Below are 14,471 nucleotides of genomic sequence, written 5' to 3' on the forward strand. Positions count from 1 at the left end.
TAAGGGTCTCACAGACTTTTCTTTTTTTTTTTTTTTTTGGGTCCAGTCGTGGGCCTGAACTCTGGGCCTGGGCGCTGTCCCTCAGCTCTTCAGTTCAAGGCTAGCCCCTCTACCACTTGAGCCACATCGCCACTTCTGGCTTTTTTCTTTTTGCTTATGTGGTGCTGAGGAATCGAACCCAGGGCCTCAGGCATGCAAGGCAAGCACTCTACCACTGAGCCACCTTCCCAGCCCCTCTCACAGACTTTTCCGTCTGGCCTGGCTTTGAACATGGATTTCAGATCTGAGTCCCCTAGGATTACAGGCATGAGCTAGATGCCCATCTCTCTCCTCTCTTCTCCCTCCCCTTTCCCTTCCCTTCTCTCTTCTCTTTTTGTTCTTCTTTCTTTCCTTTTTTTTTTTTTTAAATCAATTGTGGGACTTGAACTCTGGGCCTGGGCGCTGTCCCTCAGCTCTTCAGCTCAAGGCTAGTGCTCTACCACTTGAGCCACAGCGCCACTTCTGGTTTTCTGGTGGTTTATTGGAGATAAGAGTCTCATGGACTTTTCTGCCTGGGATAGCATTGAACCATGATCCTTACATCTCAGCCTCCTGAGTAGCTAGGATTACAGGTGTGAGCCACAGATGCCTGGCTGGAGGACTGTATTTTAATAGAAAATTGAGATGTCTGCCTTGTGCTATTTGGAGATGAAGTTTAGTGCAGTGAGGTCAAGATCCCTACCCTTCTCTCCTCCCATGCTCTCTGGGCTCCAGCCTCATGGGGCTCTTAGCTGTGGTTTCTGGAGTAACCCATGTCTCAGGACCTTTGCACAGGCTGCTCCTTCTGTCTGCAGGACCTTCCCTCCCCGTCCACGTAACTCTCTCCTACCTCCTTCATCTTTGTTCAAACATCACCTTCTTGGCATTTGCTACGTTATTTAAAAATGTACCCAACACTCTCCACCCACTAGCTTTCTATTTCTATTTACTTATTTCTTTTCTACCACCCCCACTTGACCATTAGTTCCAAAAGGAGAGATTTTTTTTCTCTTTTCTTCTCTCCCTCCCTTTCTCCCCCACCCCTTTCTTCCCTTCTCTTCCTTTCCTCCTTTTGACAATTGGCAGGCTAGGAATCGAACCCAGAACCTCTGTGCATGCTGGGCAATGAGCTCACTCAGTCACGCCCCTTAACCCAGAGCCACGCCCCCACGAGCCAGCCACACCCCATAGCAGCTAAGTCCTCCTGGCCACACTCTGTGGTTAGCCACACCCTAGGTCTGAGCCATGCCCCCAGTCCAAGGACATTTCCTGGGCTGGAAATCAGAGATTTATAGTTATCTCCATGGACGGCTAACTAGGTGACAGTTACGATGTCATCAGCAATAATGGGAATGGCAGAGCAAATGCTGGTGGCTCACACCTGTAATCCTAGCGAATCAGGAGGCTGAGGTCTGAGGATCACCGTTCAAAGCCTTCCAACTACCAGGACTGGCAGGAAAGTCTGTGAGACTCATCTCCAGCCAACCAGCAGAAAGCCCTAAGTGGCGCTGTGGCTCAAGTGGAAGAGCGCTTGCCTTGAGCTGAAGAGCTGAGGGCAGGCCCAGAGTTCAAGCCCCATGACTGACAAGAAAAATAAGAAAAAGGGAATGGCAAATATTTATGCTCAGCACTCTCTCTCTCTATATATATATATACACACACACATATATACATATATATGTATATATATATATATATATTTCAGCCTCCTGTGTAGTTATGATGACAGCCATGAGCCACAGGTGCCTAGCTATACTGTATAATTTTAAATGGTTGTGCCAAGGATTGAACCCAGGGCCTTGTGCACATTCAGCCCACACTCTGCCAGTAAGCCACACCCCAGCCTCAGGAGCTTTTTTTTTTTTTTCCTTTCTTTTTCCAGCATTGGCTTAGAATCCAGAAACTTGTGTTTGCTAGGCAGGTGCTGAACTGATGAGACACGTCCCCGGCCATTTGGCTTTTGTGATTTTTCAGGTGAGGTCTTGGGGTTTTGCCTGATCCCGTTCAGATTCCCGGCCTCCTGTTTCCACTTTTTGCATAGATGGAGTGACGGGTGTTGTACCGCCGCACCCGGAGCTGACTGGCGGAGATGGGGTGCCCAGCTTAGTTTTTCATCCTATAGCCTCATTCAGTCCCGAATCTTCATTTCTCCATGCTCAAAGGCGGCCAGCCTCACAGAGGTAAAGTCACTTTCCCAAGACACACAGTGGCCGAGGGCGGAGCTGTCATTCAAACTCAAGCAGCCTGGATGCTAGGAGGCAGTTCCCACAATGGGGCAAACTTCTGGGAGCACTAGTTTCTCTGAGGATGTGTGTGTGTGTGTGTGTGTGTGTGTGTCCTGGGGCTTGAACTCAGGACCTGAGTGCTGTCCCTGAGCTTTTTTTCCCACTCAAGGCTGGAGCTCTACCACTTAAGTTACAACTCCACTTGCAGCTTTTTGCTCCTTCATTGGCGATGAGTCTCCTGGGCTTTCCTGCCTGGGCTGGCTTTGCACTGTGATCCTCAGATCTCAGCCTCCTGAGTAGCTAGGATGAGGGGCGTGCGCCGCCGCGCCCGGCTGCTGTGGGGTTGTAGAGAATGAGGAGCAGCGTCAGCAGGCGCGTGGGGCTGGCTCTCCGCGAGTGTGGGGAGGTGTGACTGACAGGTGTGGTCCTCCCCACACCACAGGTGCCCTCCTCCCACTGCAGAAACGGAGGTCCAGGGCTGAAGTCTCCTCTCCAAGGCCACACAGCTGGAGACAGCAAGCTGGCCTTCCCACCTGGAAGCAGGAAGGAGGGGGAGCGGGGCAGGGGGCTCCTTGAGTCTCTCACTAACCTCAAAGAATCTGGAAGTGGAGCTGTGGCTCAAGTGGTAGAAAACAGCCTTGAGGAAAGAAAGCTCTGGGACTGAGTCAGCCTCGAGTTCAAGCCCCAGGACTGGCACACATAATACACACCCCAAGTTCTTTTCTCATTCTGTGGCTCAAGTGGCAGCGTGCTGCTGAGCAGGCCAGCTCAGTGGGCTCTGCGAGGCTGAGTTCAGGCTCCTGTATGGCCTAATCAATCCATCAGTGGACTCAAATAAAAGTTTGAAGAGCTAGGCGTGGCCATTTGTGGGGGTGTGGCCCAGGGGGGCGTGGCTCCGTGGTGAATCCCATACTTGCACATACACACAGAATCAACACATTGTCTGGGTTTCCTCACCTACCTTGGTGGTGCTGAGGCCAGAGGGGCAGGCTGTGAGGGATGAGGGAGCGGGTCCCAGGCTGGACCTGAGCAGGGAAAGGAAAGGAAGGGCTGGGAGGAAGCGTGTGTGTCCGAGTGAAGTATGTTCCTACAGCAGCTCAGCCGGGCGTGGGGCCTGGGATCGTGGGTGGGGTGGGAGTGAGGGCTGGCATTCTGGCCCTTTTCACGCAGCTAAGAAATGAAACTACAAACTTAGATGTAGTTGCTTGTTTCTGTAAGCGCAGCTTTTCTCTGGGATGCCTACCAGTGCCTGAACCACCGCCACCACGTCACTGCTTGGGTGCTGGGCTCCAGGGGGGAAAGCAGCCCAAGAACCAGGTATGTGGGGTGCCCACTTGGCACCCAGCACTCGGGAGGCTGAGGCGGGAGGATGCCAAGGTCAAGGCCAGTTTGAGAAAGGAGGCATTCTGGGGCAAGGGGGACCACAGCCTGGGCACCTGCCACCTCTGCTGTGCCCGTAACTGTAGCTGAGCCACGTTAGTTCCCATCGCATCCCACGATCATCTGCCTACATGTGCCTAACCCCGGGTACCAACGCCTGTAGACATATGCCACCGGCCACAAGCACCCGCAGTGTCTGAGCATCTGATCTGTGGCTAGAGGTTTGTTTGGTGTTGGTACAGAAGCTTGAACTCAGGACACTGCACTTTTTACTTGGCTTTTTTTTTCAACGTTGGCACTCTACCACTTGAGCCACAGCTCCACTTCTGGCTGTTTGGTGGTTAATTGGACATAACAGTGTCACAGACTTTCCTGCCTGGGTCGGCTTCCAACTGTATAATCCTTAGAACTCAGCCTCCTGAGTAGCCGGGATTACAGGTGTGAGCCACCATACCCAGCCCCTTCGGTGACTTTTCATGAAAGCTTTTCAAATCTTTTGTAGCATGGCTCAGTGGTGTAACACTTTAGAGGTACAAAGCCCTGGGTTCTCTCCTTAGTACAGTACAGACCAAGACTTAAAAAAAAAATCCAACCCCAAACAAGACTCAAACCACATGATAGCAAACAGGTTGCTTTAAGCCTGTGTAATTACATATTTTACAATAAAACTAGCTGCTCATAAAACAAACGCAGAGTAAAAGCTCTGGTGGTCTGTTGTTAAGCAGGGGAGGGCATCCACCTGGGGTACACTCATCCACCTGGGGCAGGGCTCCCCTCTTCAAGCTGAAATTGTGGTTGTGGCCTGGCTAAGCCTGTGACACCGCAGCCTCAAGCGGAAACAAAGATGAGCTCAGGCCACTGGTCTGAACGTTTGGATCCGGTTAGGATGGCCTGAAGCTAGCTACCACCTGCTCTTTTCCCCCTCTAGCCCCCCCTCCTGCCTTCTTCCCACCCCTCTCCACCCACACCAAGCCCCCAAACAGATTCTCAGGACCGCTCCCCCAAGGTTTTGCATTAAGTCTTTAATGTTGTCACGCACTTCAATGACAATCAACACACTTTGGTCTAGTGTCGGCAGTGGCAACTTACAATGAGAGGGAAGGTCTGCGCCCCACCTGGCCCGCAGAGGATGGACGGACAGACATCTCTGGGGCAATCCCTCACCCCAAATGTCCTTCCCCATGGTCCACAGAGCGGCAGCGCGTGGCCCCCGTACTTGTGTCCGCCAGCTTCACAAGAAATTAGAAAAAGCTATTTACGCACGCTCCAGAATGCTCCTGAAATCAGAAGCAAAGACCCTTTTATCAAAAGAGGTCACAGCCGGTGCTGTGTAAAATCCAGGAAGGGTCAAGGTCCCTTGGAGAGAGATAAAAGAGTCCAACAGAGAACACACACCCCAGGCCCTGGGACAGCCCGGGGTGCCCAAGGATTGCATCAGGGACAAAGACGTCCCAAAAGTCAGCCCAGATGTGGAGGTTGAGGGGACCCCTGCTATGGCCGGGACCCAGGCCCTGCTGGCCCGAGGTATTGTTTGAGCGGGAGCCAGGCAGTTTTCCATCTGCGGTGACCAACCGCAGACAAAGAGAGGGAGTCCCCGGCAGGGCAGGGGTGACACGTGTGGGCTCCACAGGAATGAATCACACAACACGACTGGGTACAGGGGGCTCCGGGGAGGAGCGGAGGGTGGCCTGGTCCCTTCCTGCGGCTCCCACCGCCTCCGCCCTAGCGCTCGAAAAACCACCGGAAGTCTGGTGCGGACTTTGAAAGAGTGTAATATATTCTCTGGAAAACATTGAGTCCGAAAGCCTCCCCGGGCCCTCCCGCCCTGGGAGGGGGGGCTGCTCCCGGTGCCCCAGTGCTCCCCCAATGGTACGGGGGTGCCATGCAGGAGTCTGGCAAGGTCCCTGGTGGGGCCCGGGGTGAGCGACTATATGGGCAGAACCTGCTCCAGGACGGTCCTGGACGTCTGCGGGATCCTTTCGGGGAAGACCACTTCGAACTCGATGATGAGGTCCCCTCGCTTCTCGGGCGTTTTGGGGAGAGGGAGGCCTTCTCCGGGGACTTTCCGCCGCATGCCAGGCCTGATGACATCTTTGAATACCACGGGGATGGTCCTGCCGTCCAGAGTGGGGACACTCACCGTGCAGCCGCAGAGAGCCTTGGGAAGGAAGCAACGGGAGGGGGGCATTGGAGGGAAGCCAGCTGGGGGGGGGGATCCGTGGCCGCCCCTGCAGGTGGCACCCGCCGCGCTCCTTACCTCTCGGAGGCTGATCCTGGCTGGATACACCACGTCGGAGCCGTCCCGTTTGAAGATGTTGTGGGGCTTGTCCTTTAAAACAAAGACAATGTCGGCGGGGATGTTGCTGGAGGTCTGGTCCCCTTCCTTGGGGAAGGTGATCTTGGTCCCTTCTTTCCACCCTCTCTTCACTTCGATGGTCAAGATCTTGTCTTCGTTCCGGATGCTTTTGCCGTCGGGGTTGAGGCGCTTGTGGGAGATTTTCATCTTCTTGGTGCAGCCGCTGTAGATCTCTTCCAGGGAGACCCGGAGGTCGTGGGTGACGGGGGGATCTTGCTTCTTCCGCGTGGGCTCTTGGGTAGGGCGTGAGCGGCTCCCGAAGTTCATGTTGGTAAAGCCCCCGATGCCCATGGGGAAGGCGGAGAACGGGTCGTCCACGTCCATGCCTTCCTCCCCGTTCCGCTGGCCAAAGAAGGTGTCAAAGGGGTTCCTGCCTCCAAAGAACTCGGCAAACATGGCGTGGGGGTCTCCGTGGAATGTGTAGCTGAAAGATGTGCCATTGGCGCCGCCGCCGACGCTGCTGGGGCCGCCACCTTTGAGGCCTGCAAGGCAACAAACACGAGTGAGGCCCAGCCTCTTGGGGTGGACAGACAGCTAGGGGATCATGGTCCAAGGAGCAAAGGTTCTTAAGACCCAGCCTATTAGCCAGCACGGTGAGGGGGTGGTCACCCTTCCCTTTCCTCCCAGCTATGTGGGAGGATTGAGGTAGGAGGACCAATCCCCAAGGCCAGACCTAGGCCTACTTGAAAACCGTTGAGCCAAGAGCTGGTGGGTCTCCACTGTAATCCTGACTACTCAGAGGCTAATACCTGAGGGTCAAGGTTAAAGCCAGTCAGGGCATGAAAATCCCCAGAACTTTTATTTCTGATTAAGCAGCAAGAAGCCAGAAGTAGAGGTAAGGCTCAAGTAGTACAACACCAGCCCTGAGAGGAAAACCTAAGCAAGCCAGTAAGACTTTGAATTCAAGCCCCAGTGTAAGCAGAGAGAGAAAACAAACAAAACAACAGGGGGTTCAGGCATGGCACGTGGGGGAGTGCGGGAGGGCCCAGAGTTCAAATCCCAGGAGTAGCCAAAAAACGCAACACCCCAAAAACAAAAATAAAGGCCAGTCAGCTGACAACCAAAAAAACAAAACAAAGCTGGGCGCCGGTGGCTCACGCCTATCATCCTAGCTACTCAAGAGGCTGAGATCTGAGGATCGAGGTTCAAAGCCAGCCCGGGCAGGAAAGTCCGTGAGACTCTGATCTCCAAGAAATCAACAGAAAACCAGAAGTGGCGCTGTGGCTCAAGTGGTAGAGCGCTCGCCTTGAGCTGAAGAGCTGAGGGACAGCGCCCAGGCCCAGAGTTCAGGCCCCACGACCGACCCTCCCCCCCCCCGCAAATATCTACCAAACCCCCAAAACCAAGCCACACAAAACCCGCAAGTGAGACGTCCGGCCGGGCGTCTCCTTGAGGAGCTCCGGGGAAAGGGGCAAGGCTTGGGGACCCCCAGGACCACTCTGGCGGGGACCGAGCAAGGTGACCCGCCGGGCGGCGGATCCCGGTGCCCCGAGGCGCTGCCCCATCCGGGCCCTTGGCGAGGCCGCGCCGCCCGCCGGCGCCCAAATCCTCTCGGATTACCAGGACTAGGCCGGCCGCGGCCGCGCCCGTGTCCCGGTGCCCGCGGTGGGCGAGGCGGCCGGGCGGGGGCCGCGCCCCGCGATCGCGATCGGCCCGCCCCGCCCCGCTGGAAGCTTCTGGGCGGGAGGCGCGGCCCGAGCCCCGCCCCCGCCCGGAGGCCGCCCACCGCGGGGCGGAGGCCGCGCGGCCCGGCGCCCCCGCCCGCCCGCCCGCCCCAGGAACGCGCGGACCCGAGGGGCCCGGCGTGCCTCGGTTTCCCCGCCTGTCAAACGGCGGGGCCGCGCCCCGCGCCGCGCGCACCTTCCTCCCCGTAGCGGTCGAAGATGTCGCGCTTGCGCGGGTCGCTGAGCACGTCGTAGGCCTCGGCGATCTCCTTGAACTTCTCCTCGGCGCCCGGCTCCTTGTTCTTGTCCGGGTGGTAGCGCAGCGCCTGCCGGCGGTACGCGCGCTTGATCTCCTCGTCCGACGCGCCGCGGGCCAGGCCCAGCGTCTGGTAGTAATCCTTGCCCATGGCCCCCGCCTGCGGCCCGCCGCCCAGCTGTCGCCGTCCCCCGGCTCCGCCGCCGCCCCGTCGCGGACTCTATATACCCGTCCGGCGGAAGCTTCCAGAGCCCGCCAGCCCCCTCCAGAACCTTCCGCCCCGCCCCCTGTGCCGCGCCCACCAATCGCCGCCGCCCAGCCCGTGACGCGCGACATCCGGGGAGGGGCCTCTCCACCAACGGCCGCCCGCGCGAGGCCACGCCCCTTCCCTCCCAGCCCTGGACAACGCCTCCTTGCGGCGCGGGTCCTGGACGGAGGAGTCCCGCCCACTCCCTCGCGAGAGCCAATCGCGTCCTTTCTTTCATGCCACGAGACGGAGCGTGCGCCCTGTCCCCCCCGCCCCCCTCCCCGCTGAGGCCAAAGATTCCGACGTGCTCGGAGGCGGCGGCCGCTCCGGAAAGGGGCGGGGATTTCCACGGCCCCGCCCCGCGCGATGACGGGTTTGACAGCTCCCCGGGGCCCGGGCGCGGCCCCGTCCTTTCCCGCAGGGCCGGTGGGCGCCCGGGCCCCGCCACCCCCTGCGGGCGCACCCCAGCACAGGCCTGGGCTCCCGGCCCGTTCGGGGCTGGGGCCCTGGGATATTTACAAGTCACGCACACGGGCCAGGTGCGGTGGGTCTGCGGGCAATCCCCGCACTCGGGAGGCTGAGATCGCGAGTTTGACACCGGCCTGGGCTACACGGTAACACTGTTTCCAAAAACCCTAAACAAACAAAACAACAACAACAACAAAACAACTCCAAACCCAGACGGAAATTCAGAGCCTGCCTGACAGCAGCTGAGCCTGCAGGGCGTCCAGGGAGGCAGCCCCCGGCACAGAACGCTAGGACGCTGCTGGAGCGGGGAAGGGCCACGCCAGGGCTCATGAATCAGCCAGGTGAGACACCAGCGTGGGTGTTGCTGGGAAAAAACTTCTGTAAAAGTGGTCAGGTAAGTGTGCTCCATCAGCCGACAGACAGGCCCTGGGTAATGGGACCCATGGAGTCCATCCGGAGGGCTTGCTTGTCCTGAGGTTTGAATTCAGTCCCTGAACTGTGATGTTCTGCCACCTGAGCCACAGCTTCACTTCTGGCCTTTTGGTGACTAATTGGAGATAAGAGTCTAATGGACTTTCCAGCTCAGGCTGGTTACAAACCATGATCCTCAGATCTCAGATCCTCAGATGTCAGCCTCCTGGGTAGCTAGGATGAGTCTAGCAAAACTTTTAATTTTAGGGCTGGGAAGGTGGCTCAGTGGTAGAGCGCTTGCCTTGCATGCCTGAGGCCCTGGGTTCAATTCCTCAGCACCACATAAGAAAAAAGCCGGAAGTGGTGCTGTGGCTCAAGTGGTAGAGCGCTAGCCTCGAGCTGAAGAGCTGAGGGACTGCGCCCAGGCCCAGAGTTCAGGCCCCACGACCGGACCCAAAAAAAACAAAAAAAAGTTTTAATTTTAAAACATCAAATGATTACTCACCAATTCTGCTTGTTCACCCAAAAGACCTTCACAAATGTGAAAGTCACATAAGTAGCAATCTAACTCCTAGTGGGGAGCAGGGTGTACAAACCTCAAAAACCTATGGTCAAGCTAGGCATGATGATGCATGCCTGTAATACCAGCACTTGGGAGGGACAGGCAGTAGGACCTCAACTTCCAGAATAGGCTGGGCTATGTGGGAAGGCCTTGTCTCAAGAACCCAAGAACAACAACAACAGCAACAACCCACCATGTAATACTGGCTACTGGAAAGGCTGTGGTGGTGAAGATTGTGGTTCAAAGCCAGCCTGGGTGGAAAAGTTCACAAGAGCCTTCCTCAGTAGAAGGCTGCATGTGCTGGCCCTTCTCTGTCCTTCTAGATAAGGGGGAAATACATAGGAAAACAGAAGTCCAGACAGGAAGTAAGGACACTATTAAATAACTAGTACAAAAAAAGAAAAAGGAAAAGGTGCCAAAGGCATGGCTCAGAGATGCAGTGCTAGAACAGCGAGCCCAAAGACTTGAGTTCAAAGCCTGACACTGGGAAAAAACCCAGTGAAAAAACCCTTGATGTTTATGGAACAAATGGGCCCTGAGGAATAATTATTAAGTCATTACAACCAATTGGATTGTGTATGGGATCCAGATACATGATGGAATATTATTACTATTACTATTATTATTAATTTTTTGCCAGTCCTGGGGCTTGAACTCAGGGCCTGGGCACTGTCCCTTCTTTTGTTTAAGGCTAGTGCTCTACCACTTGAGCCAAAGCACCAGTCTGGCCTTTTCTGTGTATGTGGTACACAGAATCCAGGGCTTCATGCATGCTAGGCAAGCACTTTACCACTGGGCCACATTTCCCAGCTCAACAATGGAATATTAGCTATAAAAAGGATGGAGCGAGATCTGAGGATCACAGTTCGAAGCCAGCACAGGCAGGAAAGTCCATGAGGCTCTTATCTCAAATTGACTACCAGAAAACTAGAAGTGGCACTGTGGCTTAAGTAGCCTTGAGTAAAACTGACCAAACAAAAAAAAAAGAGGCAATGGATACAACACATCCCAAATGCATTGTATTAGTGACAGAGAGAGAGAGAGAGAGAGAGAGAGAGAGAGAGAGAGAGAGAGAGAGAGAGAGAGAGAGAGAGAGAGAGAGAGAAACAACCCACTCAAAAGGCTGTGTGGCTCCATGTTTGTTGGCTTTCTAGAAAAGGTGGGGGGGGGGGAAACACCCAAACCCTGAATAAAAAGCAGATTAGAAGTTACCGGCATCTGGGGGAGCTGCTATAAATGAGGCACAAGGAAATTTGTTTAAGGATGATGTTAGTGCTCTAGTTTGTTTGTTGAGACAGGGTCTTGCTATTTAGCTCAGGCTGGCCTGGAACTCTGCATTGTCCCATCTCCTCCTCTTGAGAGCAGGGAGTACAGGTGTGTGCTACCACACCCGGCTGGAAATGTTCTGTATCTTTATGTAGTGGTTGTTCCCTGACTATATAAGTTCAGAATGTACAAAGAAAGGGGCTAATTTTTACTGTCTGCAAATTATATTGCAATTTAAAAAAAGATACAAACATAAGGTAAGATCCCAGGTAAGACAAGATAGGGCTTGAGAGTTTCCCAGGGGGTTCCTGACACAGCAGAGTACTGGGAATAGGCCCTGGCTTGCCTGATCTGGCTACACCTTCCCTCACACTTGCCAGGAACCGGCAGAGTCACGAACCCACCCAGAAACCGGCCAAGCCCAGGTCCTTTACCAAACACATCGGTGTGAGCCGTCCAAAAGACCCTGGCTTTTCTTTTCCAAGCCCCGGAGTTTGAGGTTCAGCTCTGATGAGCCTTCAGAGCTGCCACTGCTCCTGTCCTCCCCCCCCTTCACGAAAGATTGTGTCATAATTGGCTAAAAAGACAGAGCTGGGCATGAATCAGCCACTGTGATCGGAATGAAAGCATGCCATCAGAATGTGCCCCCTACCCCCACCCGGGGCCGCCCAGCCCGGGCACGGTGTCAGCACCCCGGGGATGACAAAGGGCCAGTCTTCACTCTGAGGTTGGATTTTATTTCTGCTGACAGTCTACGTGCTAGAGGCCACATGAGGCCAACTAAAGGATTCCTCATACTTCCAATGCTCATGCGTGGGGTTCCCTAGCTACTGAGGAGTCTCAGGCAGGAGGATCTGTAAGTCTTAGGAGTTCAAGATCAGCCTGACAGCAACAGAAGCCATCCCTGTCCCCCCCCCCTCACCAAATGACAGAAAGGAGAGCAGGGCATGGAGACATGATTGTAAGCCTAGCTGTCAGAAGGCTGAATCAGGGGGATTGAGAATTCCAGCACAGTCCGGGCTATGTAGGGAAACCATGTCTCAAAAACACAAAATGAACTATATACACAACCCCACCCCATCCCCAACAAACGAACCCCCTCCTTGCTAGGCGCTGGTGGCTCATGCCTGTAATCCTAGCTACTCAGGAGACTGAGATCTAAGGATTGTGGTTCGAAGCCAGCTTGAGCAGGAAAGTCTGTGAGATTCTTAGCTCCAATTAACCACCAAAAAGCCAGATGCAGAGCTGTGGCTCAAGTGTTGGAATGCTAGCCTTGAGCCAAAAAGGTAAGGGGCAGTGCCCTAGGCCCTGAGTTCAAGTCCTGGTTTGAGCGCGTGCGGACACACACACACACACACACACACACACACACACACACACACACACACACACACACACACACACACACACACACACACACACACACACACACACACACACACACACACACGCCAAACCCACCAATGGAGAACACATCAAGTTACTTAGATCACATCAAGAAACTTCTAGCCAGGCACTGGAGGATCACGTCTGTGGGAGGCTGAGATCTAAGGATTGTGGTTTAAAGCCAGCCGGGGCAGAAAAGTCCCTGAATCTTTTATCTCCAGATAACCACCAGAAAACCAGAAGTGGTGCTGTGGCTCAAGTGGTAGAGCGCTCATCTTGAGCTGAAGAGCTGAGGGACAGCGCCCAGGCCCAGAGTTCAAGCCCAACGACTGACCAAAAGAAAAAATAAAAAGAAACTTCTAGAATGAGGAGCCAACCGTGACTAATTTTAGAGGTTCAATCCATCTTCCTTGACTTTGCAAAGGCACCTCAAACTTGGCAGGCTCTGGAGTAACACTCTCTCCAGCCCCCCAAGAATGGCAGACTGAGGCCCTGCTGGACACTCAGGGCCTTGGGGTACTTGTGGGTTCCTCAACTGCCAACAGAAAAAAATACTTTGGCCCAGTGCGGTGATGCATGCCTGTAATCTAGCTACTAGGGAGGTAGATATCTGGAGGTTGGTAATTCAGGTCCATGGGGGGACGAGTTGTGGTTGGTGCACTTGTAATCCTGGCTATTTTGAGAGATTTTAAGAGTACTGTGGTCCTAAGCACCCTTCCTCCTCCCCAGGGCAAAAATGTGACACCCTGTCTGGAAAAGAACTAAAATGAAGGGCTGTGGCATGGCTCAAGTGCTAGAGCACCTATCTGGTGAGCACAAGATCCTGAATTCCAACCCCAGAACTTCTGGGGGCTGGGGTGGGGGGTGTGGGGAGAGTGGGAGAAGAGGAGAGAAGCCCATTGGTTTTGTGACTGTTTGTGACAGAGGCTGGCCTCAAACTTAAGATCTCCAGCCCCAACCTCCGGAGTGCTGGGATTACAGGCGTGAACCTTCCCCCTGGGACCTTTCCTTATGAAAGCACACTTGTAAAAACACCTGTTTTGACCCAGTGGAGGTTTTATGGGCCAAGGCTCGTTGACAAGTTATCACACCAAAGACTCAGGCCACAGAAGTTTCTAGAGAGGAATCCAGATGTGTAAAATTCCCAGCTGTGACTCACCCCCTGTCCCCACCCAGATCCCCAGTGAATCAGGGCCTACCTTTGGGGACTTGTCCTGGGCTCCCCGAGTCCTGTAGAGTTGCTCAGTCAGGGAAGGTGACCAGACAGGGGCGGGGCCGAACACCTGGAACAGAGGTGAGGGGAAGGAGATACTGCTCCTTAGCCTGTCTTGAAGACCTGTGTGTGTGTGTTTGTGTGTGTGAGAGAAAGAGAAAGAGAGAGAGACAGACAAACAGACAGACAGACAGAGCTATGGACCCTGTGATGGGAGTCCATGTCTTTCCTTTTCTTTGGTGCCAGTCCTGAAGTTTGAACTCAGAGCCTGGCCCTGGCCCTCAGCTTTTTGAGCTCAAGGCTGGTGCTCTACCACTCGAGCCACAGCTCCACTTGCAGTTTTTCAGTGGTACACTGCAGCGTCTCGTGGCCTTTCCTGCCCGGGCTGGCTTCGAACCGCGATCCTCAGCTCCCGGCCTCGGGAGTGGCGAGGGGAGGGGTGGGTTTTTACATTCCCCTGGGTCGGTCACATCTCACGGGGTCAGCAGTCCCCTGGACGACACGCAGCTCCGACAAGACGGGGGAAGGGCTGTCCCTGGCAAAGGGCGGGGAAGGGACCCCCAGAACGGGGCCGGGTTGCAGTTGGGGGGTACACACCCCATTGCCCCGTTCCTTCTCAGCCATTCACGACCGATGGAGTCCCCCGCTGGACCGGCTCTCCATCCCGGTCCCCGAGGCCTCACTCCCCCATCCCAGGCCTCCCCACCCACCCCCGGGCACCCTGGGAGCTGCCCACCTCGGACTTCACCCACCATTCATCCAGCCGCGCCGCCCGCCGCGTGGACGCTGCCCTCCCTGTCACTCAATTTCTTACTCCCGCCTCCCTGCCCGGCGGTAACTGCCGCTTCCCTTGGTTTCCACGGCGACCGCCGCGAGGGGGCGGGGCAAGAAGGGCAGCGCCCAGGCTCCCTCGTGATTGGTGGGCGGCTCGGTCCCTTCTTGCCGCCACTCCTTCCCGTGCACCGCCCCTTCATTAGATTCCGCAACCTGATTGGTCAGACCTGTGGTGCGAGGGTCAA

General features: G+C 55.3%; 1 protein-coding gene across 2 annotated transcripts; it reads right to left on the reverse strand.

Moving 5' to 3' along the window:
* Positions 1-4,625: 4,625 nt before the first annotated feature.
* Dnajb1 (DnaJ heat shock protein family (Hsp40) member B1) lies at positions 4,626-14,220 on the reverse strand. 2 transcript variants are annotated; one of them, XM_070002173.1, is made up of 5 exons: positions 14,205-14,220; positions 13,439-13,522; positions 5,881-6,461; positions 5,566-5,781; positions 4,626-4,900 (listed from the first exon to the last, which is right to left on the reverse strand). In XM_070002173.1, exons 3-5 carry the CDS (start codon positions 6,373-6,375, stop codon positions 4,865-4,867), a joined length of 747 nt encoding a protein of 248 aa, XP_069858274.1. In that variant the 5' UTR covers positions 6,376-6,461; positions 13,439-13,522; positions 14,205-14,220; the 3' UTR covers positions 4,626-4,864. The 2 variants fall into 2 exon arrangements, with proteins under 2 accessions (XP_069858274.1, XP_069858273.1); XM_070002172.1 differs by lacking the exons at positions 13,439-13,522; positions 14,205-14,220 and adding an exon at positions 7,840-8,148.
* Between the last annotated feature and the right edge of the window lie 251 nt (positions 14,221-14,471).

Source organism: Dipodomys merriami, unplaced genomic scaffold (genome assembly GCF_024711535.1).
Source record: "Dipodomys merriami isolate MVZ:Mamm:240054 unplaced genomic scaffold, mDipMer1.0.p SCAF_6, whole genome shotgun sequence".
Lineage (NCBI taxonomy): Eukaryota > Metazoa > Chordata > Mammalia > Rodentia > Heteromyidae > Dipodomys > Dipodomys merriami.

Bases quoted from the DNA above. Each gene is read 5' to 3' on its own strand.
- Dnajb1 (XM_070002172.1), bottom strand. From the start codon at position 8,050: ATGGGCAAGGATTACTACCAGACGCTGGGCCTGGCCCGCGGCGCGTCG. The intron at 6,462-7,839 runs GTGCGCGCGGCG...GTTGCCTTGCAG, and splicing joins CGACCGCTACGGGGAGGAAG to GCCTCAAAGGTGGCGGCCCC. The intron at 5,782-5,880 runs GTAAGGAGCGCG...TTCCTTCCCAAG, and splicing joins CCAGGATCAGCCTCCGAGAG to GCTCTCTGCGGCTGCACGGT.